Source organism: Protopterus annectens, chromosome 10.part0 (assembly GCF_019279795.1).
Source record: "Protopterus annectens isolate FY-2018-M chromosome 10.part0, PAN1.0, whole genome shotgun sequence".
Classification (NCBI taxonomy): Eukaryota; Metazoa; Chordata; order Ceratodontiformes; family Protopteridae; genus Protopterus; species Protopterus annectens.
The window spans coordinates 1,265,671,942-1,265,698,630 of record NC_056744.1 but is presented as its reverse complement, the minus strand read 5'-3'; the positions used below and the strand labels follow the sequence as shown (position 1 = coordinate 1,265,698,630).

The 26,689-nt window shown below is 41.1% G+C and overlaps 1 protein-coding gene across 1 annotated transcript in view; it reads left to right on the top strand.

Moving 5' to 3' along the window:
- ASTN1 (astrotactin 1) overlaps positions 1-26,689 on the top strand; it is a 5,143,480-nt gene that overhangs the window by 3,106,963 nt on the left and 2,009,828 nt on the right. Inside the window, exon 13 of the mRNA XM_044086860.1 lies at positions 10,503-10,669. Coding sequence (XP_043942795.1) covers positions 10,503-10,669 — 167 coding nt within the window. The remainder of the gene's footprint in view (positions 1-10,502; positions 10,670-26,689) is intronic.

The window sequence follows — 26,689 nt, the reverse complement described above, 5'->3', positions numbered from 1 at the left end:
GTGTTCACCAAATGAATGGCAGTAGTCACGGCTCACTTGAAGTGCCTAGGATTCTGAGTGTTTCTGTACCTAGACGACTGGCTCCTAATTACCACCACTAAGCATCTACTAACAAAAGCAAGAGACACCATCATACAGCTTTGCTCTCACCTAGGGATCACAATAAATTACTAAAAATCTGCCTTGTTGCCATTTCAGCATATCGTTTTTATAGGAGCAGATCTAGATACAAAACAAATCTTGGCCAAGATTCCCACCGAATGCGTTCAAGTCCTATAACATCAAGTACGAAAAAAGTGCAAGCAAGAACTGTCCTGAAAGCTTTGGGTACCATGACAGCAGCAATAATCTTGATACCATTGGCGCACCTGCACATGAGCCTCAGTGGCTGCTGTTCACTCAGTGGTCCATGCAGGAGTTACCCATGTCTCACCAAATTATAATTACCGAACCTTGCAAGAAAGACCATTGTTGGTGGCTTCATTCAACTCAGGTGACTCTAGGCCGACCCTTTGTTCTTCCACAACCCTTAGCCACAGTGACCACAGACGCTTCCCAGATAGGGAGGGGGGGCATTATCTGGTAAGGAAAGTCCAAGGCACTTGGGGGGATCATGAGGCCCACTTGCATATCAGTGTCCTAGAGATGAGAGTGGTGCTTCTAGCATTGCAAGCATGCTAGCTCTCTCTTCAGATAGGAACAATTGCAATACAGACAGACAACATATCAGTTGTGTGGTACATAAACAAACAAGGAGGAACCAAGTCTTACTCCCTCTGTTGAGAGGCCCAAAGAATATGGCAATGGGCAATCTCTTCCCACTGTTTTCTGACAGCAAAGTACATCCCAGGGAAATCCAACGTGACAGCAGGCAAACTCAGCAGAGAGATTCTGATGCCTCACGAATGGTCTCTAAAACAAAAAGTAGCAGAAATGATTTTCTGTAAGTGGGGCTAACCTTGCTGTGATCTCTTTGTCATATCCATGAATACCAAGTGCATCAGCTACTTTGTCCTGATCCCCCCCTCCGGGGGAGTCAGCAAGGGATGCACTTCTACATGATTGGCCCCCGGGTCTCCTCAATGCTTTTTCCCCCTTTCCCATTGATTCCCAAAGTCCTTCACAAAGCCAGCTCATTGGGAAGGAGTTTAATACTAGTCGCCCCATACTGGTCTCATCAAATATTGTTCTCCTTTTTTTGCTCATCTCCAGGAGGAGCCGTGGATTCTGGACCTCCTGACTCATTCATCAGGGATGCTTCACCCATCAGTTCAAACCCTCAAGTTAACAGCTTGGTTGCTCCTGTTACACACATAGCCAGGCTTCCTGACATTTCCCCTTTGGTGAAACATATCTTAATTTCATCTCATAAGGCTTCAACGAGGAAGTTCAACACAAGCAAATAAAAGAGATTTTCCCTTTGGATCATCAGTAATCACATTGACTCTTTCACGGCACCTGTACCCTCTATATTAAAATTCTTGGCAAAGCTTTTTAATGAAGGCGCAGCTGCGGCTACTATTCAAGTTCAACTTGCAGCTATATCCAACTTCCATATAGGAAAATGAGGACTAAAGGTAATGTCCAACAGACTTTGCAAAGCTTTCCTGAGGGGTGCTATTTCTCCAAGGCCACCCATCAAAGACCCTCCAGCACCATGGGACCTAAACTTTGTCTTATCCAGTTTTATTCTTTCCCCTTTGAACCTGCATCATCCTGTAACCTAAAGTTTTTAACATGGAAGACAATCTTTTTGTTAGTTATCACTTCTGCTAGAAGGGTATCAGAACTACAAGCATTGTCAATAAGGGCCCACTACATGCTTTTCCACAAAGATAGAGTATGTCTACAAACAATCCCATCCTTCCTACTCAAAGTATGCTCAGAATGTAATTTGAATCAGTCCATAGACTTACCATTTTTTTTTCCCAACTATGGCAACAAGGCAGAGTATAAGCTACACCGGCTAGATGTACATAGGCAATTACGCTTCTACATACAAGTTATTTATCTCATTTTCAGACAAGAAAAAGGGTGCTCCCGTATCAAAAGTCACACTTTCAAAATGGCTTTCAGATTACATTACCTTTACTTACAAAACTCAAAACAGGGAACTTCCGGAAAAAGTAAAAGGTCATTCTACAAGGGCTGTATTAACCTCATCTGCCTTTCAGGTGAGACTACAAATTGATACCATTTGTGCTGCAGCAACATGGGTAAGGCCTTGTACCTTTATCACTCAGTACAAAGTGGATTTGGCCTCCAGGAATAGGACCTTCTTTGGGTCCATTGTTCTGAGGAATATTCTCCCTTGAGCCACCCAAGAAAGATGGTGCTAGGGACGCTGTGCCAACCAGTACAGAATAAAGGCAAGACAGGACAACATCACATAAAGAAGTTATGTACTCACCATAACATTCGATGTGTGTTGTCATTCTCATCTTCATTCTTGCGTACCACCCTCCTTCCCCCAGCCTTTCTCTCCTGGAGGACCAAGCGGTTGTGATTGGCATATAATGTTTTCTGAGCTTTATTCATTGGTCTGTTAAACATGTAAATAGTTTTTTGATAGTAGTTGTCATATCTGCAAACAAGATCTGGGTAGTCCTCCCTAAGCATGATGGGATAGGGTTACAGCCACGAGCCTGTGGAAGTCCTCGAGCTTATGTATAAGCCAAGTTGGAACTGTTGATCGGTTCAGAACCCAATCAGTATGGAATGAAGACGAGATGGACAACGCACAGGAACGTTATGGTGAGTACATAACTTCTTTTTTTATCCACAGCACCGAGAGTGTTCACAAAGTGTCTAGCTACATTTATAGCTGATTGCAGGTTACAGGGTATCCACATCTTTCCATATTTAAATGACTTGCTTATCTGTGCAGACTCTTTTACAAATGTCAGAAATCCCTCTCTTGGGTAAGAGCTCTCTTGCACGAGCTGGGATTCCAAGAGAACATTCAAAAATCTTTCTTGACGCCCTCATAGAGGGTTTTGTTCTTGGGATGTCAACTAGACAACTCATTTCAAAGACCTTTTCTTCCACAGGAAAAAAAATGTTCTTTATCTGGATATCTTTCTAAGGATTTCCACTCAGACTTCAGTCACTGCAAGGGAATACCTCAGGATTTTGGGTTTCCTGACATCTATGATTCTCATGATACTCCTGGTAAGACTCCACATGAGAAAAATACAGTGGTATCTGAAATCTTTATGGTCCTAGCATTAATGCCCTTTATCTTTTCAGATCCCCATACTGGAGTTTGTCAGAAAAGAAATTACTTGGTGGGACAACAGATATCCTTAAATCAAGGTCTCCGCTTCTTCTTTCCTGCTCTAAAGCAGCCTGTCACCACAGATGCTTCAGTCTTTGCTTGGGGAACAGTTTCAGCAGCAATAAAAGTAAAGGGTTGTGGGTCACCAAGGACAGATGGAAGCGCAAAAATATGGAGATGATGCTTGACCTGATCAAGGCATTCAGTTCTCTGAACCATTTTTGGTTCCCTGGCCCTCTTCAAGGAGTTACAGAATACCATAGTGATGTAGTACTTGGCAAGGGGGAATCAGGTTATACCCCCTATGCAGAATAGCCATGTTAGCTTTGGATATAGTTTCACAGCACACTCTACAGGATACTGCAATCTGTCAGAGCAAAATTGTGTGGCAGATAAACTGAGCAGGACCAGGGCAGACCCCCTGAATTGAAACGAGATCCAGGGGGCCTTCCAAGATTTGATGGGGAGTTCCTCACGTTGACTTCTTTTCCCCTCCATGAACAATTAACTGGCAACATTCTGTTCCATGACTCAGTGCAATGTTTCCTTTTGTTTCCATTGGACAGGAATGTTCCTGTATGCCTTTCCACCTTTTCCACTAATATTCAGGGTACTTCTGTAAATTCAGAAGGAATCCCCCAAGTTCATTGTGATGACTCTCTTCTCTCCCATGCAACAGTGGTACTCCTTCTTTTGGAAATAGGCAAGGGCAATTACCTCACAGAATCAATCTACTCACATAAGAACAGGGGTGTTTGATACAACCTAACATCAGTCATCTAACGTTGACTGCATGGATAATAGGATCTTAATTCTTTTTAGGCACCCATTTTCTGATGGCATGCAACAGGTTCTAATGGAGGCAAAAAGGCCTGTTGCTAGAAAGTCCTGTATCAGCAAATGGAAAAGTTTTTCTAGTTGATGCCAGCAACATAACCAGTACCCACTTAGTGTTAGTTGTTTGGTTTTACAATATTTCTGTGAGTTACTATCCTATGACCCTTCTTATCTCTCTATTACGGTTCATTTAGAAGCCATTTTGGTATGTCTGGCCATGGATCATCTTCTTTGAAGGCAGTTAGTTGCACATCAAAAGTTTCTTGAAAGGGGTTTTGCTTAATAGGCCCCCAATTAAAGCAGTGGCACCTCCTTGGGATCTTAATTTTGTGTTTGAGAGACACTTGTTCTATTTGAGCCAGCTAATCTGGGTGACTTGAGGTGCTTAACATGGAAAACAGTTTTAGCGATTGCTTTAATCTCTGCAAAAAGGGTATCTGAGTTGTTACCTGTTATGGTGAGTCAAGCCTACCTCATTTTCCACAATGACAGGGTTTCTTTGACAACTAATTATTCTTTTATACTTAAAGTGGTATCTGAATTTACTTTAAGTCAAACTATCCATCTCCCCATTTTCTTTCCTGAACCTTAAAATGAGAGATAAAAGATACTCTGTACCTTGAATGTCCACAGACAACTCGGGTACTATCTTGACAGAACTAAATCTATCTGATCATCAAACTAATTTTTCATTTCTTCTGAGGTTAAGAAGGAAGGGATAACCAGTGTCAAAACACACTATTTCCAAGTGGTTGTCTAAAGCTATTGCATTTGTTATACTCACCATGACATATTAATTCTAGGCAGAGTCAAGGCCAGCTCTACAAGGACTTGGCTTATTCTATGGCCTTTTGGAAAAGGTTGGATTCAAGAAGTATTCTAGAACCTGTTGCTTGGTTCTCTGTACATGCTTTTACAAAGCACTATAAGTTGGATTTCTTTTCTAAGTCTAGATCATGCTTTGCTAGAACCACTCTCCAGGGGCTCCAGGACCTTTCTCTTTCCACCTCCCAAATATAGATAGCTATGGTAGTCTACCCATATAGTTAAGGCTACTGCAGCAGTGATCAACATGAAGAATATAGTACAGCTGTTTTAGTTGAACTTACCATAACAGTAGATGTTCAGATGATCACTGTTGCAGTATCTAGTCTCTCCCTTTACCCCCTTATTATTTGGTGTGTCTTTTAAGCAAAATTGTGAACATTTATTTTTTGCTATTCCTCGCTTTGTCCTTTCAGGGCTGTTTCCCTCTCCCTGCTGGCAAGAAATTCTGAAAGGCTTCACATCTAGACTTGTCTTTTATTCAGCTTATCTTGAGCTGCATGATAGTTTGGACATGTTGAAGGTGCCCTGAAGCTTTGGAAGTTCTCTGTCTGTTATATCCTTGGCAGGATATAATCCATATAGCTAAGGCCACTGCACCACTGATCATTAAAATGTCTACTGCTATGGTAAGTTCAGGTTACACAACTGTGCTTTCTTTCTGATTCCTTTTAGAATTCTTTGCCAGTGATCTTTTTCCTTGGAACTTGGTGCTCAACCAGCTGATCCCCAAATAAGTCTAATACAATGTAGAAAGTTAAGGTGCAAGTTAGATTACTGTAAAAAAAAAGGAGGTGGCCCTACTGTTAAAGTCTTAAATACATGTAAGGGTAGAAGTGAACAGCTACTGTGAGCACTTTGTGCAAACTTTACAATGATCATGAGAGCAGATTCTTAGACAGGATAGGGAGGAGAATTTATAGTTACAGTTTCACTGCTATATTCTTATAGTTCAGTACCAAATTGATATTCTTAATTGAATGAATGAGATAATTCAGAGAGTTCATGTCATGATGTTAAGTAGAAACAGACTGCAGGCAAGCTAGTATGAAATATTATCACATTTGTTTATGACTCAGATGATTCTAGCTTAAGAGCCACTCTGGATTTGCCTCGTTGAAGGCCAAAAATATCTCAGGATGATTAGATCTCAGTTGCTAAATGCTCCTCTGCATAAAATCCTTAAATTAACTCATACCCTTGGAAATCATTAGAAAATTGTTGAATTAGCTGGAGATGAAGGCCAGGACTATAGAAAAGGCAAAGCAAGTATTTTGTTCCACAAGTTACAAGTATGCTATGCATTACATTTCCAGGTCATGGCCCTTCTGTAGAAAATTGCTTGGATGGCAGCAGTATTTCTTAGAAAAGTAATGCTAGTGTCAACAGTACTAAGAAAAACTGAGAAGAGGTAAACAGCAGTGTTCAATGAAAATCTCTACAAGACAGATATGTTTTTGCTAGGCCCGTGTGATAAAGTTTGACATCATTCTCATTCTGTCACTATACCAATCAACCTTGTATTGAAAGAAATCTGATTCAAGCAAAAAAGTAATGGGGTAATGGGGGGGGGGGGGCAAAGGCTTAGAAAGTGTTTAGAATAACATGTTTTGGATTAGCATGTATTTAATAAAAGATATGAATCCTGAAACTGGAATGTTTGTGATTATTTACTGACTTTGGTCTTTAACAATTTGACAGAAATCTATTATTTTTATGAGGAAAAGTCCAAATTTTTGAGTTAAAAATCTTGTATATTCTGTGAACTTTTCTACAGTTGAGAGGCATGTTTGTAACCTATCCTGGATCCCCAATCCACAGGTGGAGCATTATCTCAAATTGGTAAGAAAAGTACTGTGCGTGGGCTATATTTTAGTGTTTTGGGGTTTTTTTTGTCTTTTTTTACTTGCAATTACAGGACAAGACACAAAATCCAAAGAAGTCTGTAGTCAATTCTTCCTCAGTGTTCAACTTCTACTCTGTCTCGCTACTCAAATAATGCCCAACATGGAGATAGGTTGTGGGAAGTTATTCAAGGTTCTTCCCTGTACCAGAGAAGGAAAGAAAGAATCACATGATAGCCCCCCAATATCCAAACTGACAAAACTCAACAATACAATAAAGGCAGAGGCACTTTATATTTTTATACAGAATGTTTGGCCAATGACCTTAGATATGAAAGATGCCGGTCTCATTATCTGATTTCCTAAGGCCAGCAGACACCTAGAAGAGACCTACTAGAAAATGGAATTACTCCCTCTTAAAACAAAAATATTCCCAGGAGGATGCAAATGATGGTGACATTTTTTGTTGTATTTATTTAAAAAAACAGGCAATAACACAAACATTGCTATAAATACCTGGAAGCATGTTATCTTCCATTTTTCTGCCTCAATGTCTATATATATCTTTCTTGCTCACCTTTGAACAAGTTGCAACTGACTCCTAGAATTACCCAGTGTACAATCACAGCTATTAGCAGAGTTTACTAAGGCAAAGGGGGAATAGAAGTCAGTTCCTCGGTCTTTCCTCATTATCACACCTACAGACATTTCAGAATCCATAATTTACCAACCATGCATGTCTTTTGAATGTTGGAGAAAATCAGAGTACAAAGAGAAAATGCATGCAGACACAGAGTCGACATGCACAATCTACGTATAAGGCACCTCAGTTGAGAACCGGACCAGGGACCCACTTGCGGTGAGGAGGCAACTGAACCTGAAAAAACAGCAAAAGTAACTGCTCGTTTTTTTGGCATTATTAATCCACAGACTATACTCTTCCATGAATTCCTAGTCAGAAAAAAAGACTGCATTAGTAGCACAACCAAATTGTCAGCAGTCAAAGGTAATATCAGTTTATTCAGTGCCAAGCAGGAGCCTGACAGTAGCTGATTTTATGTTTCTGGTGTTTATTTGGGGTTACAAAACTTTCAGGTATACTTATTCTTCTATTGTCAACCTCAAAACTGTGTTAGGCATCAATTTAATTTTATTAAATTTCCTTTCCAATATGAAATCTGAGAATCTGCAGGCTGCAACTGACAACACAGCAGGGTTGAAGAACATCAGAAAATAGGGAGCAACCCACTTATCTAACACATTATGATTATGTGGAAACAGAGTAATCAAATTAAACTTATTCAAAATGTTATTTATATTTAAAGCAAGTAGAACACTCCACAAACAAGTCTCAATAACCCATGAGTGGACTAATGACGCTTTCCTGATGTTGAGAAAAATATGGCATCAACCTAAAGTGGACCTTTACGCCTTTCACTATAATCAACAGCTTCTACTGTACTGTCCCAGACTTACTTGACCACAAGCAGAGGTGGTGATGAATAAATCCGCATTCATTTGGAGTCAGGACCTAATATATCTGTCATTGTATACCATCATGCTGCATTAACTATGGCTATAATGAAAGCTAAAGCTGCAGTCGACCACTTAAAACTACCAAGTAGACTTAGCTTAAGAGTATACAGAGATTACACAACAAAATGCTGCAAATATTCGTAGTGGCACTAAAAGAATCAACAGAAAATGCCACTGAATATAAAACAGTAAACAGAAGGCACCAGCAACTAAAGTCATGCTAAGCACTTTCATTCTTTATTAATGACTATACCTTTATCACTTCTGATGAAGTTCTAGTCATTAGTAAAGAAAAATGTGCTTAATATTATTTTAGCTGCTAGAGACTTTTGTTTACCGTTAATGTACACAGATTCTTACTAAGGGAAGCATGCATCTATAGAATAGACTATGGAAACTACTGTCCTCTCTCTCTCTCTCAATATATATATATATATATATATATATATATATATATATATATATATATATATGAATAGTTAGAGCACATCAGTGTCTAAATCCATGTCTGACCAGTTCTGTTTGAAGATGTGTGCCAACAGATTCATTATGCAGGGACAACTTTATAATGTTATGACCATAATAATGTTAGTAGACTACTAAAAGGGTTAAAAATAATTACATGGGCAATGGAAAATTCTAAGACTTGCCAACTATAGTGGAACCTTTGGAGGGCCAATAGTAGGTCCTATAGTTGGCATCAGAGACTATACATGTTTGAAGGATTGGTCTCCTTAATTCCAGATTTATCTCTACCGTGTATGTTTTTCTGCAGCAATAATCCTTTTCTTTGACTTGACTGTTATGGTGAGTTTAATATTGAAAACACAACTGGTGGTAGTATGTTTATTTATTTGTTGATTGCTTGATTTTTTTTCATTCATGCTCTATTGCCTTAATAAATGTTCAGTAGTTTTCACAATGACTTATACAGCATAGCCACTCCTTACGAATGAAAGTATCATCCATCATTATTTATGAATTAGTTTATTTTAATTCATAATATAAACGCAAGTCTTGTATTTGTTGTGCAAAACTTGCATACTCAGCTGTGCATTACTTGTCTTTAACCTCTGCATTCATTACACATGCATCCTGGGAAACTTGTTAGCAAGTTTTGTTTAGTCGTGTGTCATATACTTAACTTCTGATATTCAATAATAATATTAATAAAATAACAATAATAATGTATTTGTAATTGCTGTTCTGTTAGCCCTCCAACCTATGAGCAAATGAAGTACGTAAGTAAATAAATAAATAAAGTTCATACTGTGCATAAAATAATACATTTTTATGAACTCTCTACATCGGCAAAGAAGTGATATCAATAGACCTTATTTTCTTTATCTTCTTATGTTGTTTGGTATGGCTTATGATTATGTGGGAACAGGGTATTAAAATTAAACTTATTCAACAAGTGATTTATGTTGAAAACAAGAAGACCCCTCAAACAAGTCTCACTGACTTATGTGTAAACAAAAGGTGCTTTCCTAATGTTGGCTAAAGTATCACATCACAGAGCACATTTGGAACTACCAAAAGTTTTATCATTTCATTTTAAAGAATAGTTTTTGAAAATTAAATGAAATTGTATGTTGCATTATCTGGATGTTGACTGACTATATAGATACTAGAGTGAGATATCCTTGCCATGTTATTAAATCTGATAGACTCATCCGGTATGGTAGTTGGTTTACATAAATAATGCAGGTTATTATTCGTCTAAACATAATACTGCATGTTCCTTTCCGAAAACAGAATTTGTATAGACATACAAGCATTAAATTCCTTTTCACTCTGTTTTCATTGTAGTATTCAGACTTGCCAACTTGAGTTTCTCTCTAATGAGTTTCTGAAATAGTATTCAGGATTTATTTTGTAAGAATTTATGGCACTTTTTTATTTCTTTTAGATATCACCTCACTTGTGCATTTGTGACAGAGATTAATGTGTTCACTAAGTGCATTTTAAGCAAAATGTAAACTAACTTTCTTTTTGTTTCCATTAATACCCATATAATTACTTCTGATTTTTTTCCTGTATTTCATGGGTTTTGTTTTTGCTGTACTTCCCATATTGATTCTATATCTTCTTTATCTTTCTTTTACATGCATGGATTCTGCTTCATACTTTTTTCTTCCCTCATTTCCTGTGGCATTCTAACTCCATTATTATTTATTTAGTGCCCTGAAGGACTCAGCCCCATGAAAGATGGCCTAGGTTGCTATGATCGACATGTTGGCATTGATTGTTCTGATGGATTCAATGGAGGATGTGAACAGCTCTGTCTTCAGCAGATGGTACCTTTATCAGAGGATCCTTCCATTTATAACATCTTCATGTTCTGTGGGTAAGTCTATTTTATTCTGTTTTATAAAAAAAACACTTGTGCTTGTTTTACAGTGTCTGTGGTTTGCAAAGGATACAGCTACACCAACACATAGACACAATAAATACCTGATATTTAAGCTATCTTGAAATTAGTTCTTTTTAAGACTTTATTTACTTAGTGTTTCAAGTTGTGTAAATTCAATTTCTTTTTATAATTTTTATATATCTTTTTATAAAATGATAGCACTTATGAATGTTCTTAAGCATTGTATTGTTATTTAACAATGTCAATATTTGTGGTTGTACTTTTAAGAAAATGTTGCCAGACAAATTGATTGTTTAATTGTTTCTATTGGCTTCCTGGACCATATATAAGGAAAGATCAAATTGTTTTTTTGTATTCTAATGAAGTCCTACTTATCTAGGATGAAACTGCTTAATCTTAGTTTGTCCCACTCCCCTTCAATAAACACATCACACCGAATGACGTTTGACCTTTATTAAACTTACATAAGTCATAATTTGTTGACCAGTATGTATTAAATACAAGCAACACATGGTACAGTTGAGCATAACATCCATGTAACGTTGACTAGGACAGAGTGACCCCGCTCATCCTGACCCAGTAAGCAGCATCCATACCTCCCCTCACTTACTTATGAAGCAGTGTACCACCACTAACTTCATTTACCATATATTGAATTACACATCCAGCCAAAGAAGCAGCTTGCCTCCACTCGCTTATTTTACTTATCAAGCAGCTACCAACCGCTCACTTTCCTTCCCAGCTCATTGAACTGAACATCGAACACCAGAGGGGGAACAGAAGAGGGCAAGCCTGCTCCTTTTCTCTGCCCTACCCAGACTGGTCATAACCACAATCCCCACTATTCCACCACAAAAAGGGGAAGGAGGGTGGGTAGCAAGTTCACTCCATAATATGATTCCTTCCCCAGTTACACTTGGCTAAACCCCTTAAGCCCTCTCTACCCTTACCTCGTTTCTTTACAATCATCCCTCCTTCCCATTAACCCTTTCAGCTCCCCACCCTCTTAATACCTGCTACTATATTTATCTGCCCCCCCCCCCCCCCCCAAGATGCCCCTGGACAAATTGGTTTGTTACCAAACCTCATTTATTAAAATATTCTGTGAAGTCGTGCTTTACTTTTTTAGTTTTTAAGGAAGGTTCTACACCACACTGTCACCTTTTTATGTTTATTGGTCTTTGTTGGTAGCATAGGTTTTACTAATTGATTGGTTTCTGAGTATGATAAATAACTGGCCCATTTCCTGAGTTCCTCTATGGAGTATGGTAAAGAAAATGTCTCTACAGTTTGGTACTTAAAAGTTATGTTTGCATGCTCTGTAAAAATGAATAATACATTAGAATTCATACATCTAAGAGGACAAGGCAGGATGAGTTGTATTGTGATACTTTTTCAAGTAAGAAATCACTGAAGTTATGAAAATTTATTGACTGATATGATAGGGGATGTTCTTTGCCTGTCCATATAACTTTTGTCAAAACAAGTCTGGTTCCATGTTACAGAACCAGTCCTGAATGCGACCCAGATGACTAAGTTAAATTTTTCAAATGAGGCCCAAAGAGGTGTTCATAAAACAATTTTAAAAATTACCAAATCCAATGCAAATGTTGTGCATACCCACACATCTTAAACACATTTTCAATGTATTGTCAGGCAGCACTTGGACTGGCCAGCCATACAGTTTCTCTTTGTTGAAAATTTTGAAGTAATATTTCTGTATTTGCAGGTTCATTGATTTATGTTCCCAAAAAGAACAACATTGCATTACTGTAACTAAATTTAAATGTCTCCTTGTAAAACAGTCACTTTACTGATGTCCTCAGTTATCTTTAAATTAATCAGTTTGAACTCATTGTTCTTCTTTGCTGGCAGATTAATCATATTCCGAAGTACAACTTTACTATTTTTGGTAGTAGTTACTTTAAGAAATAAAACTATGCCTGTCCAGGCAAACTCCCATGCCAAAACCTGGTGATCCTTGCACTCATTTAATCCTGATTGTAAATGGCAACAGACCACATACCAAGTTGAGCTGGGCATATACAGATACACAAACAACAGATCATGTTTTTGACCATGTTTATTTCATTTGGTTAGGTTTTGTGTCTGGTGACCGTGTCTTATTATTCCTACTGCCAGGAGCATATAATTTATTTTCAGACGTTATATGTAACCATTTGCACTGTCTTATCCTCAGTACTTCAATTTCTAGGCCTTGTTTTTACATGTCACTCATAAATAGTTGATCTGCCTTGCAGGCTATGAACAGTGACAGTGCTGTATGACTTTCATGTTTTAATTGTTTTCTAACTATGCTGCTCACTGAGTGTGGCCATGTAATAGCCTTTATTTGAAAATTATTCTTTTGTAGCGTTTTACAAAAAGTTTCTGCATGTTGATTGTAACTGGTAGTGATTCTTATGTAAAAAGATTAGGTATTCAGTGCTTTACTTATCCCAGTCAAAATAAAATGCTGATATATAATCAAATGAAAACAAAAACAGAACTGCTCAGTAGATAAAGATGAGTGTATCCAAAAAGAAAGTAAAATCTGTGTAGCCAGAGCATTCAACTCACCAAATAAGAAAAAAAACAAGTTTAATATGTCATACAAACTACAATGCTTTTGCTCAAAGCTTCATCAGGTGCAAAACAAATTTATTAAAAGAGGACGTTATGAAAATAGCCTTAAAATAATACATGTTCATGATATACTGCTTCCATTGGTAAACAGTATATGTCAATCAAGTAAACCATGTTGCATTTAATAACATAGACTATATTTCTTTAAACTAGGCTTCAGTGAGTTGTGTTCATTTAAGCTTGGAAAGTGAGCTGCATAAAATAAATTTATTAAATTATATTGAGCAGTTTCTGTCCTTGGGTTGATATCACCTCCTCCATATATTGTTAACCAATGAAAGCAATATATCATAAACATGTGATTGTTTAAAGGCTATTTGTATAACTTCCTCTTTTAATTAATTTGTTTTTCACCTGATCAAGCTTTGAGCAAAAGCATTCTAACTTGTGTGATATACTAAACTTGTTTTTTCTTACTTGGGGACTTGAGTGTTCCGGGCACATGGATGTAATCAAATGAAATGATTTGTGAATCATGCATTATCATAGTAGCATATCAGAAATGTAGATCTAATGTTGTTATTCTTTATTCATTCCTTGCTGATGGGTTCAGAACCGGCCACTGTGCCAAGCTCGCATCAGCTAAAAAACTCTCATGCTAAGATTACCCATAGTGCCTTTCTCCCCATTACCTCAGATCTCGTTTGCCGCATACTGGTCAGGACATGTCAAGCCTTTCACTCTCAGCTAAGTAGTTTTTTTGCTTGTTGATAAAACCTTTTTCTTTTTGTTGAACCTTTATCATTTGTAGATAAATACCTCTCGCTGTCCCTTAGCTGGTAAAGTGCCTCGTATTTCCTCCCCTTTACTGTTTTTTCTGGTATTCCTCCCTACCATCGTTGATAGCTCCCGCCCTTACCCTCTGTGGTATTCTCGGGATACTGTTGTTGGTACCCTTTTTCTTCTCTTCTCTCTTTATAAAAAAAAAAGAAAAAAAGGTGTGTTTGGTTGCCATATTGTTATATTGTTGTAAGTTTTGTTGTTGATATTATGGTATTTGGAGGTGTAGTGACCTTGACATTTTGTGGTTATGGCAGACAAGAAAGGGACCAAAAGATTTTAAAGCTTGCGACCAGTGTGCCTGTAAAATGACGAATTCGGATGCACATTCCTCTTGTGTATATTGCTTAAATGTGCCTCATCTGACTGTTCAACCACTTTGTAATGTTTGTGTGGGCTTTAGTACCCATATTCTGAATGAGAGATGCTTATTCTTAAAGGACTACTCAAATCTCCTTTCTCAGAGGCTCTTTCTGTGTTGGATGGTTCTCCTACACCCAGAAAAGATCACAAGAAGAGGAGCCATTCAGTTCCCTCTTCTTCTAAAGCTCCAGAATCTAAGTTTTTAGAGCCTAGACCTACATTTCCAAAATTGTCTTCAGTTCCCTCGGCTCCAGGGCTCAAAACTCCTTCCTTGGTGCCAGTGGTGGAACCGACTCTGAGTATGTCTGCTAAATTGCCCATCAACTCCATCGGCTTCAGGACTTGAGTGCTTTACTTTGATACCGACTACTGAACTGAAGTCTGATAAGACTATATTCGTACCGATTACCTCGGCTCTGATTACCATGGTACCGACCATGACTACATCTGTCCAGATTCTCCCTTCGACCCAAACAATAGAGTCTCCAATTCTGGTCACTCCCCCCCTCCCTACTGCATTTTCTATATGTCCGTCGACCTCTGTGTCGAAGGGAGAGCTCATACCTCGGACCAGATACTCCCCGTCGACTGATCCTTTCTCGGCACAGTCGTATAGCCCCTTCTTGGAACATCCAGACTCCCCATCAGGGATATCCACCAGATCCTCCAGGAGCCTATTAGACATAGATATGGTCAGACTTGTGGATCAACTCTTGATGGCTAGGGGGTTGTCTTCTCTTAGTAAACTGTCTTTCCCATTTGGAACAGAGGAGTTCTCTCCACAGACTGTATCTTATACTCCTCCTTTAACCTCTCTGGGTCCAAAGCCCTCGGCTCTGATGCCTTTCCTGGTTCCAGCTGTCATGGTTCCAATGGCATCCTCATTTGTGGCACCAATGATCACCCTATGGATGTCGGCTCCTTCGGAGCCGAGCCATCCACGGGGTTGTGACTGGCCCATCAGCACAGAGGGTACTAGCCCTGCACTGATTTTTCTACTGCACTGTGTGCTATGACCCTGATGAATGTGGTGGCGCCGAGTCCCCTCGAAGTTCCTCTCCTGACGGCGGGTCTGTCGAAGTGGGATGTGACCCTGGTTCCGAGGTTGTCCCTCTCGGTTCCGGGCTCCCATCCCTCTAAAGGTGGTCCAACTTTCCAGACAATGGAAAGGACACTGACCTCTGCAGGCACTCAGCTGGCCCCACAGGCATCAGAACACCATATGTATATTCCTCCTAGACCTCAGTTGACACAGTCTGCTACTCCAGGACACCGTGTACGGGAACCGCAAGATACCCTTGAACAGGGCGTCCTGTCTCCCAAGTCCTCTTTGGAAGCCCCCACTGAGGATTTTCTGAGGAAGAGAACATGCAAGAGGAAGCACTTAGACTCCCCTGAAGAGTCTCTCATAGAAAGCCATGGACTATGATGAAGGGAAGGGTCCCCAAAATCTCCTCCTCCAACATCCTTGAAATTTTGAAAACAGTGAGGAAATTGGAAGACTACAAAGCCATCCTCCGAGGAGTCACTGTTCTTCCAAGGGTCCTGTTCCTGGCCCCTCTGCCGCCTGGGTGACCCTGTCTGCCGATGAGCTCATCCAACTTGTCGTGCTGCGCACTCCCCAGGAGACCGGATAAATTCTTATGTCCCCCTAAACATAGTCCTCATTGGTCTACAGGATTGCCTGTAGATGCTATGGTGGTGGTGGCAACAACAAAGAAAGAGCTTGCCGAAGAATGCCACACTCTTCTTCCCCCAAAAAGGGAGTCCCAGGCATTGGACAGACTAGGGAAGCTGACGTTCACCTCTACGACCTCTACCATTCGGTCATTGAATTATCTGGCACATTTCACTAGGTGCCAGAAAGATCTCATCATGGACCTCTCTGGAACACTAGCAGGAGCTGTATCTGATTAGGTCCGGGATAAGGTGGCCTTGCAGTTCACAACCCTAGAGTCCATCTCTAACTCGTCTGTGAGGTTGGTCTCCCATGCAACCAAAGGGGCGGCTAGATTGGCAGGTGCAGGCATTGTCATGAGACATCACACCTGGATGCGCCTATGTGACTTCGCAAACCCTTTCAAGGCTTCCTTCCTCGATGCTCCAATCAAACCTTCCTCCCTTTTCGGATCCAAAGTGAAAGGCACATTAACCAGGTGTGAGCAGGACAGTAAGACCCTTTCTGACGTAGGTGTCCATTTTTCCAATCCCCAACGATTAGGAAAATGTGGTACAGGAAGTCCCAGGGTTCTTTCCATGACACACGTGGGATCCAGAGACTCTCTGGCGAGCCCTACCAGCGCTCCTGAAGAACAACCCGATTGCTTTCCTCTGCAAGCAGTCGGGGGATGTTTTTTGCTGCACCAACATTCCTGGCAAAACATCATTTCAGACATTTGAGTGCAGCAGATTGTTACCAGAGGTTATCACATCCCCTTCAATCTTCACCCCAAGTCTCCAAATCATAATCCCAACATTCCACTTGGTCAAAGGGAATCCGCAGCTCAAGAGGTTCTAAAGCTGCTTCAGAAAAGAGTCATCCAAATATTCCCACTAGACCAGATATTATTCAGGTTCTACTCAAGGTTATTTTTAGTGCCAAAAAAGACAGGGGACTGTAGACCTATTTTAGACCTCAGTATCTTAAACAAGTTTGTCAAGCAGACAAAGTTCCGGATGGTCACAGTTCAGTCTATCCTTCCTTTCCTGGAAAAAGATGATTGGATATGCTCTATAGATCTTCGGGATGCGTATTACCACATAAAGATGGACAAGCGATCCAGAAGAGTCCTCTGCTTTTGACTGGGAGCCAATCACTACCAGTTTTGCGCACTGACCTTTGGCTTCTTTACAGGCCTAGAGTGTTTATCAAATGCATGGCAGTAGTAGCAGCTCACCTGAGACTGCAGGGATTCCGGGTGTTTCCATACTTGGACGATTGGCTCCTCACCACTCCCACCAAGCATCTACTGATAAGGGCACAACAGTACACTCTACTACAGGCACAGCATTAGGGAATTGCTGACCCCGGCCCAGTCCTTGGAATTCTTAGGGGCAATGCTGAATAATCTATCTTGCACGGTCTCCCTACCTCATCACAGATTGGAAAGACTTGTTTCTCAGATCTGAGCAATAATCCCCTGAGACAAGGTACCCACTCGGGCAGTCCTACAAATCTTGGGGCAATAGCTTCAACAATAACAATTGTCCCGCTAGCAAGACTACATATGAGAATACTTCAGTGGTTTCTATTAACACAATGGTCAATGTTAACTCACCCGTTATCTTTCCAAATTTGTTTAACGAATTTATGCAAGAAGGGCTTACTTTGGTGGATGCAGCCAGACATCACTTTATGGAGTTGACCATTTCGCCCCCGCAGCCCAAGGCCACAGTGACCACAGACGCATCCCTGACCGGGTGGGGGGGGCATTTTCAGGGTCAGCTGGTCCAAGGCACTTGGTCATCACCAGAGGCCAATTTGCATATCAGTGTCCTGGAACTAAGGGTGGTGCTTCTAGTGTTGCAAAAGCATTCCACCACGCCCTTCCATCAGGGACTGTTGCTATTCAGACAGACAATATGTCGGTGGTCTGGTACATCAACAAACAAGGGGGAACCAAATCCTATCCTCTGTGCCAGGAAGCCATGAGAATTTGGCAATGGGAGATAACTTCCAACCGCTTTCTAATAGCAATGCACATTCCCGGGGATTCCAACGTGACTGCAGACAAATTGAGCAGGTGTATTCTCCTACCTCATGAGTAGTTCCTCAATCCTTCAGTGGCATCAATGATTTTCAGTTGCTGGGGCCAGCCTTGCTGTGACTTGTTTGCCTCACCCATAAATCACAAGTGCAGAAGTTACTTTGCCCTACTCCCCTCCCCTAGGGAGAAACCCCCAGGGATGCGCTCACACACGATTGGTCCACGGGACTGCAATACGCCATTGATCCCGCATTTCTTGAAGAAAGGAATTCAGTTGAGAAGCAAAGTAATCCTCATTGATCCTTATTGGCATCATCTAGTATGAAAACCATGGATTCTGGATCCAACTCCGGAATTACTGTTACACCCTCAAGGGCTACTCCACCTGACCCTTTCCAGCCTTGGTTTCTCCACTTCCAATAATTGCCAGGCAGAAAAATCTTTCCTCTCCTGTCCACGACATTCTTCTGGCTTCTCATAAGCCTTCCACCAGAAAATTGTATTGTGACAAGTGGAAGAGATTTGGGTTCTGGGCTCGTGATAACAACATAGATCCTGGTGCAGCCTCAGTCCCTGATATACTTCATTATCTCTCAGCCTATTACAATACAGAGTAGCAGCTTCTACGATTCGGGTTCACCTGGCTGCTATTTCCAATTTTCACACTGGCTTTGTGGAAGCCTCCTTGATTTCTCAGCACTTCTGCAAAACCTTTCTGAAAGATGTTTCTCACATCAGGCTCCCCCATTAGGTTCATAGGTAGGTACTAGGCCATCGGCCCAAAGGCCTACGTAAGCCTAGCCAGCAAGGTTCCATAGCTTACGCCACCCAAGAAAGTTATTTTCCTGTGCCACTATCCAGCAGAGACACAGAAGTGATCCCCAGGGTGTATTTCCCTTCCACTCATCAAGATTTTTCTTGAAGAGTGCTAATGAAGAACTTTGCTTGACATAGATGGGTAGCTTGTTCCAGAGTATAAGAAGTCTCTGGGACAGGAATCTATCCCTCCAGCATGTCCTGTTTATTGTGGTGACAAGGTTTAGGTCCCTAGAGCATATTGCTCAGAGGGAATGGGATTTCTTTAGGTGTAGCCTGTCCAACAGCTCTGGGTTTGACATAGCTTTATATGTTAGGCAGAGATCACCTCGGAGTAGGCGATATGCTATGGAGTAAAGCTGGAGTTTTTTGAGGCGGTCAGTGTATGGCATTTGTTTGAGGCCAGTAATCCTCTTTCTGAGGTAGTTCTGTGGCCTTTCTCGCTGCTGCAGATGTCTTGTGAGGTACATTCCAAAAGGGGCATTGTACTGTATAATGGGTTTGATGAGTAACGAGTATAGGGGAACATTGACCTCTTTTTTTCCTGGATGAGAACCCTTTTATGATGAGGTGTGCCACGTAGAAGGACTTCCTGACTACTGTGGTGATGTGAATATCAAATGAGAGACTACTGTCCACCTAGGTCCCAAGGTCTCTTATCACGCATTCGGTGTTAAGTAAATTTCTGCCTATGTGGTAGTTCATGGGTACAGAGTTTTTACCAAAGAGGATGACACTGCACTTTTTTGCATTGAGCTTGAGGCCATGGCTCTGACACCAGGCATCTGTCTCAGTGAGGCCCTTCTGTAGGATGTCTACATCATTTGGGGACTTGACTATGGCTCCTAGTTGCAGTTATCTGCAAACTTTGTTAGCCAGAGGCCTTCTGTGTTAGCTTGTACTTCAGAGAAGTAGATATCAAACAGGACAGTTCCCAGGACGGAACCCTGTGGTACTCCACTTGTCACTGCTTTGAGGTCAGATTTGGAGTCTGCAACTTTTACAGTGTGGGTTCTGTTAGTGGGCCAGTTGGCAACCCATCTTGTGACGTAGGGATTTATACCTAGTTTAGTGAGTTTAGCTATAATTCCAGAATGGGTAATGGTGTTGAAAGCCTTGGCGAGGTCAAGATAGGCTGTGTGAACCACCTTACCCTCATCCCCGGCTTTGGTGACTGCCTCAAAAAAGTCGATCAGGTTCAGGAGGCATGATCTGCCTTTCACAAACCCAGACTGAGTGGGATCCAGAGTTTGGAGTTACCAATGTCTTTGTTTAGGAGTTCCATGATGATACGTTCCATGGCCTGTTGAACCGTGGAACCACACCCTCATGTTGCAGGTACTAACTAAAGCCCCTTTTGAACCTGCAGCCAATTGTGACATAAAATTTCTCTCGTGGAAGTCTCTTTTTCTGGTGGCTATTACTTTATTTATTTATTTATTTATTTGCATTTGTTGACTGGGATAGTCCACTGGGTCGAGTTGGCCCATTTTCAGTGGAGGCCCGGGTAGAAAAGCTCCACAAGAACATACATTACATTATATTTACATATATGTAAGGTTACATTACATTACTTAATGTACAATATTCATATCAATGCATTAGATTAAACCAGGTTGACAGAGACAAAGCTCTATTAAATATTTATGTAAGAGAACAAAGAAGGAGGGTAGGAAGACAGTCGGTTGAGGAAGTAATTTAGGTAGGAGCATGAGATGGACATTCCCATTTGGAGGATAGATATATGAAGAGCTGGCTTTTGAAGTTATTATGGTTAGGTATGTTGCGTAGGTGAGAGGGGAGAGAGTTCCAAAGTTTCGCTGTTGTGCAGGATAGTAGTAGTTGACCTGGGAGATGAGAGGGTTTGTGTACTTGAAGCAGATTTTGGTTCTCTGATCTTAGGGAAGGGGGGAGTGTAGGGTGTTAGTGCTGTGGCTAGCGATGGACAGTCAGGTTTGAAGATGAGCTTGTGAGTAGTGGTGAGCTGCAAATATCTAAGGTAGTTGAGGAGTTCTAGCCATTTGAGGTTGAATGTTTGGAGTTGGTAGCGAATTTGCTAATTTTGTGGTAGCAGGCTTCTAGTTTGGATACCAGGCCTGGTTGGAGATTGGTAAATAGTGGAGTGCCGTACATGAGGGATGGGAGAAGGAAGGTAGTTGCAAGTGTTTGTCGGGTGGAGGGGCTGAGATAGTGATTGTGTCTGTATAGGAGACTAGTCTTCTGATGAGTTTCTTTGATAGCAGAGTATATGTGGGAGTCAGACTTTAGGTTTTAATCAATAATGATTCCTAGCAGTTTGGTTGAGGGGACTATTTTTAGTGGAGTTTTATTGTGGCTTGTAATGCAGAACAGATTTCTGTCTAAAGTGGAATTTCTAGTAGGGGTAAAGATCATTAGTTTTGTTTTGGAGGCATTTAGGGCAAGGTGATTGGCTTTCATCCAAGATTTGGTTTTGGAGAAGGCAAGCTGGGTTTTTATTAGTAGTTCAGCGGGGGAGTTGGCAGAGGAGATGATGGTGGAGCCATCTGAATATTGGATGATGGAGGCGTTAGGGATGGAGAGGTGGAAATTGTTGATAAATCTATTAAAGAGCAGAGGACCAAGAACAGAACCTTGAGGTATCCCAGTGGGTGTGGGTAGGAAAGGAGAGGTAGATTCCCTCCAGTGGATGGCTTGTTGGCAGTTGGATAGGTAGCTGGTGAACCAAGCAACGGTGAAGGGAGAGAGATATAAGGAAGAGAGCTGGGATAGAAGTAAGGGATGGGAGATGGTGTTGAATGCTTTTGAAAGGTCTAAGAATAGTGATGATACATATTTGCCATTATCACGTGCTAGTCTCTAGAAAGGAAAAGAGGGCAGTGATGGTACTGTGGCCAGGGCGGAAGCAGTGTTGGATTTGGGAGACAAGTTTGTTTAGGTTTAGATGTTGCATGATTTGTGCATGTTTGTTTTTTTTCAAGTATTTTTGAGAGTGGGGAGAGTATGGCTATAGATCTGAAGTTGGTTGTGTCTATGTTTTTACCGCCTTTATGAAGTGGAATGATGTATGCTTGGCGCCAGATGGTTGGGACGTATGATTCCTGTATAGATCTGTTTATTAGAATAGATACAGGGTAGGCAATGGTTTCATTGGATTGTTTGAGGAAGGAGGGTGGTAGATTATCTGGTGCATCATGACAGGGTTTTAGCGTGAGGAGAAGTCTTTTTATTGTGTTTTTTGGGATGGGTTTGAGGGTAAAGGGGAGGAAGGAGGAGGCCTGCTTGTGGGGGGAGGGGGCAGGAAGAGTGGTCAGGGAAGGAGGAGGATAGTTTTGCAATGCAATCAATGAAGAAATGGTTGAAATTAGTGGCAGTTTGAAGATCTGAGAGAGTAGGGTCTGGGCATGGGTTGCTTTTATTGCCTGGGTGACGGATGGAGGACACAGAGCTCCAAAATCTTTTTGGATTGGATGAGTGAATGGATTGGAGTTTATTGTAGTAGTTTTTGCGGTCTTTGGTTATCAGTTTTTTGTCTAATTTACATAGTTTAAATTCTGGGAGGGAGTTGGCTATGTTTTGTTTTTGGTATTGTTTCCATTTTTTGTCACGCTGATGCATGATGTTTCTAGATTCATGGGATAGCCAGGGGCAGGGATTTGATTTGATTCTTTTGGATCTTAGTGGGGCCTGTTGATTTAGGATGGTAAGGAATGTATTCTTAAAATAGGATAATGCATCGTCAAGTGGTAGTGTTTTTAGTGGTGACCAGTCAGTGTGCTTCAGGCATTTGGAGAGTGTCTGTGGGTTGAAGGAGGATAGGTTGCGGGTTAGGATATATTGGTGATGATTTAGGGTGGTGGGGGATATACAGTCAATGAAGGCAGGTAGGTGGTCGCTGAGAGATCGGGTAGATGACTGGCTTGAGAGGCAAGGTTGGGGTGGGTAGTGAGTATCCAGTCTATGATGGTACCAGAGGTTCCATCTTTGTTGGGCCTGGTTGGAAGGTTTATGAGTTGGGTGAAGTTGTAGAGATTGATTGAATGGGATGGGGTGTTAGAGCTGATGGAGACCCAGTTGATGTTTATGTCGCCAAGGATATAGGTTTTGAGTATTATATTGTAGTTAAACCAGGACAGCATGTCTTCTAATGTTTTTGGTATTATTGCCTGGGGAGATATAGATGGAGCAGATGCATAAAAATTTGCAGTTATTAAGCTTTAAATAGCCTATTGATATTTCAGCATTGGAGAAGGTAGGGATGGGGTTGGTGTATGAAGTTAGAGTATGGGTGGATGGGTAGATAATAGCCACTCCACCACCTTTTCTCTGGGTTCTGTAATTGCAAAGGAATTTGTAGCCAGAAGGAAGGATTTCATTGTCAGAGATGGAAGGTTTAAGCCATGTCTCAGAGATGGCTGTTATATCAGGTTGGCTGTGAGCAAGCCAGGCATGCAGGTTGGGGATTGTATTTCTGAGGCTTTGTGCATTGAAGGTGGTTAGCCGGATGGTTTTGAGTTTGAGGGGTTTGGTGGGGCTGTTGCTTAGGTGACTGGCTGAAATGGGTCCAGGGTTAGGGTGGATGTCACCTGATTGAGAGAGGGAGTTGAGGAAGAGGTGTTGGAGGTGAAGAATGGTGAATAGAAAGGAAAGGTTGCTGAGGGGGAGCCTTTTTTTGAGGTGATGGTGTGAAAGGGGTGATGGGAGGAAGGAGTAGAGAGTATGTATGGTTTGAAATAATGGCTTGGTTTAGAGCAATATAGTTCAGGTGAGATTAAGCTATAAGCTGTGGCTGTATAAGGGAGGTCAGTGATGCTGGCTTTGGGGTTTAGACATGGGTGTGTGTTAGGGAGACTTGTAATGAAGGTTAGACAGTAGAGGGAGATAAGAAGACTGGTTAGTATTAATGTGTGTGGTGAGGGGGTAGCCATAGTGTATGGAGTGAGTGGGGTAAGTATGTGAATGTAGATGGGAGTGTCCAGTTGTAGGCAGGGTGTGGATGGGAGTGGTTAGCTGCAGGCTGGGTGTGGTGGGGGAGGGATTAGGGCAGGTATAAATGTACAGGCACTCGGGGCGGGTGGAATTTGGGGGCAGGGTAGGGGAGCGGAGTGAGCCCGCAGGATGAATGGATCGGGAAGAGCCAGGTAGAAGTGAGAGCAGCAGGAAACTATCAGCATGAGGGATTTCTGAGCTTCAGGCCTTATGTGTCGTGTCCGTAATTAATTTTTTCACAAAGACAGAGTATCACTTCGGACTAATCCTTCCTTTCTGCCCAAAGTAATTTCAGAGTTACCCATGAACCACACAATTGACTTACCAGTGTTCTTCCCAGATGTTTCAAATAAAGGGGAGTGCTGTCTCCATTTACTGGATGTACACAGACAATTACGGTTCTACCTGGACAGAACAAAATCCTTTAGGAAATCCAGCCAAATCTTTATCTCTTATTCTGGGCCTAAAATAGGAGAGTCAGTTTCCAAGATTACCATGTCGAAATGGTTAAGAGATTCCATATGTTTTGTCTACCCCATAGTAAATTGCCCCTGCCAAAAAATATTAGAGTGCATTCAACCAGATCTATGGGAACCTCCGTGGACTTTCACTCTAGAGCTACCGTGGATGATGTTTGTGCATCAGCAATGTGGGCCTCTCTGCATACCTTTATTAATCTTTACAAATTGGATTTGGTCTCCAGGGGGAGAGCTGGCTTTGGCTCAATGGTACTCAGGAGTATTCTTCCATAGGGCCTACCAGGAAACTAGGTAGCTAGGGACTCTGTCCCATCAGTAAGGAATGAATGAAGATTAACAACATCAGATAAAGAAGTTATGTCTTACCATGATGTTCCATCTGTGTTGTTCATCTTCATTCATCCATTACATCCCTCCCACTATCCCCCTCCTGTAGACTCCTGGAGGTTTTTGGATATGGACCTTTATCTGGTTTAGGGTATTCTGAGCAGGAAAAGCCTCCGCTTTTACGTCCTTGGGCAAAACTCGATCTGAGGTAATCGGGAGAGAGGCACTATAGGTAATCTTGGCGTAAGAGTTTTTTGGCTGACACGAGCTTGGCACAGCGGCCGACTCAGAACCGATTAGTAATGAATGAATGAAGATAAATAACACAGATGGAACATTATGGTAAGACATAACTTCTTTTTTTGTCCCTCTGTATTACACTTTGTTTACTTTCACTTCTGAATCAATAGTAGCAGCAACATTCTCTCAGTTTAAGGATGATCTATATTGGTTTTCAACAGGAGATATTGAGTTGCATTGGTAATCTAGTCCTAGAGCAAAACCTCAGTGATTGGTTGGGCAACAGTAAATTCATCCATAACCTGATTATTGTTTTGCCATCCTTGAGCCAGGTGGTCCAGTGTGAGGCTGGGTATTGGCAAGTTGATTATAGTCCATGGACTGACTATGCCTAGTAAATACAAATAACCTATGAATTTATGATTCCACCATGACCCTACAGCTGTCTGAATGTGGGTGAACTGCTGCCTGACATTTGACCCCCTTTTCATTTTCTTCCCTAAGCTAAGGTCTTTTTTTTGTTTCAATGGTAAAGTACTTCTCCTCAAAGAGCACTGCACACTGATAAAAGATGTGATGCCAAGGAGATCAGTGGATAGTCATTGACCTTCCAGTTATTGGGTCTATGTACCTTTTCTTCAGATATGCCACTCTTCCTTTGACTGTGACTGAGTCGGGAGTTCAGAATTTCATTTGGGAGTAAGAATACTAACATTCTTACCAGACATATTAACTGGTATCTGAGGATCTTTGACTTTGCTTTGCTAAAACTGAGCTCAGGAAGAAAACTAATGTTAGCATTTTAATCTTCAGTGATGGTAAGCATCTTGGCAACTTAAAAGGTGCCAGTAACTAATCTAGATTTTATATTCATAAAGATATGCAGACAGTGTAAAGGAGCTGTTTATCTATACCTTGGTGTCTTCTAATAGGATATGACTACTGAAGATGTACAAGAGAATTTTTATCAGATAGGATGTGGGCACACTGAATTCTGTGCGGAATCTTACTCTCTACTTACTTTTTTGAGAACATCACCCTGTGCTTCCAGGAATACATACACACACACACACACACATATACACACACACACAAACACACACTCTCTCTCTGTTTACATTTATACAGTTGGGTCTGAGCTATGGAGCTACTGTTCTTCAGAGACTCCTTGTGAATTAGGATGTAGCTTCTCATGTCTCTTCTCATATCTCCTGTATGTGCTGTGAAGTCAGTTAATTCCTTGGGTAGCTCCATTTACACAAACCTTAACATGCTTGAAATTTAAATTACAGCATTTTTTTCAATGCAGTTTTGGGTTAGATAATTAGGAAAGCTGTTATCTCTTGGTCTGTAGTGACAAGAAAAAAGGATTGCATGCTGGATAAACATGCTAGTAAAGAGAATCTAGTCAGGAGCCAGAATGATGTGCTGCATTCCACCCATAAATAAACAAGAATGTTTTGTGACTGAATTTTGTTGAAATTACAATTAGTTGACGAGCTGTATAGACTGAGATGGAAAATTTGACTGGGTTATTCAGTTTACATGATATGATTACAAATGGCCGTGACTGATGAGGTAGAGGGTTTGCATGATCATTTAGAAACCACGGGGCATTCCAACCAACTGTAACTGTGTAAGATTAATACTAAGACAGAAGAAACAGT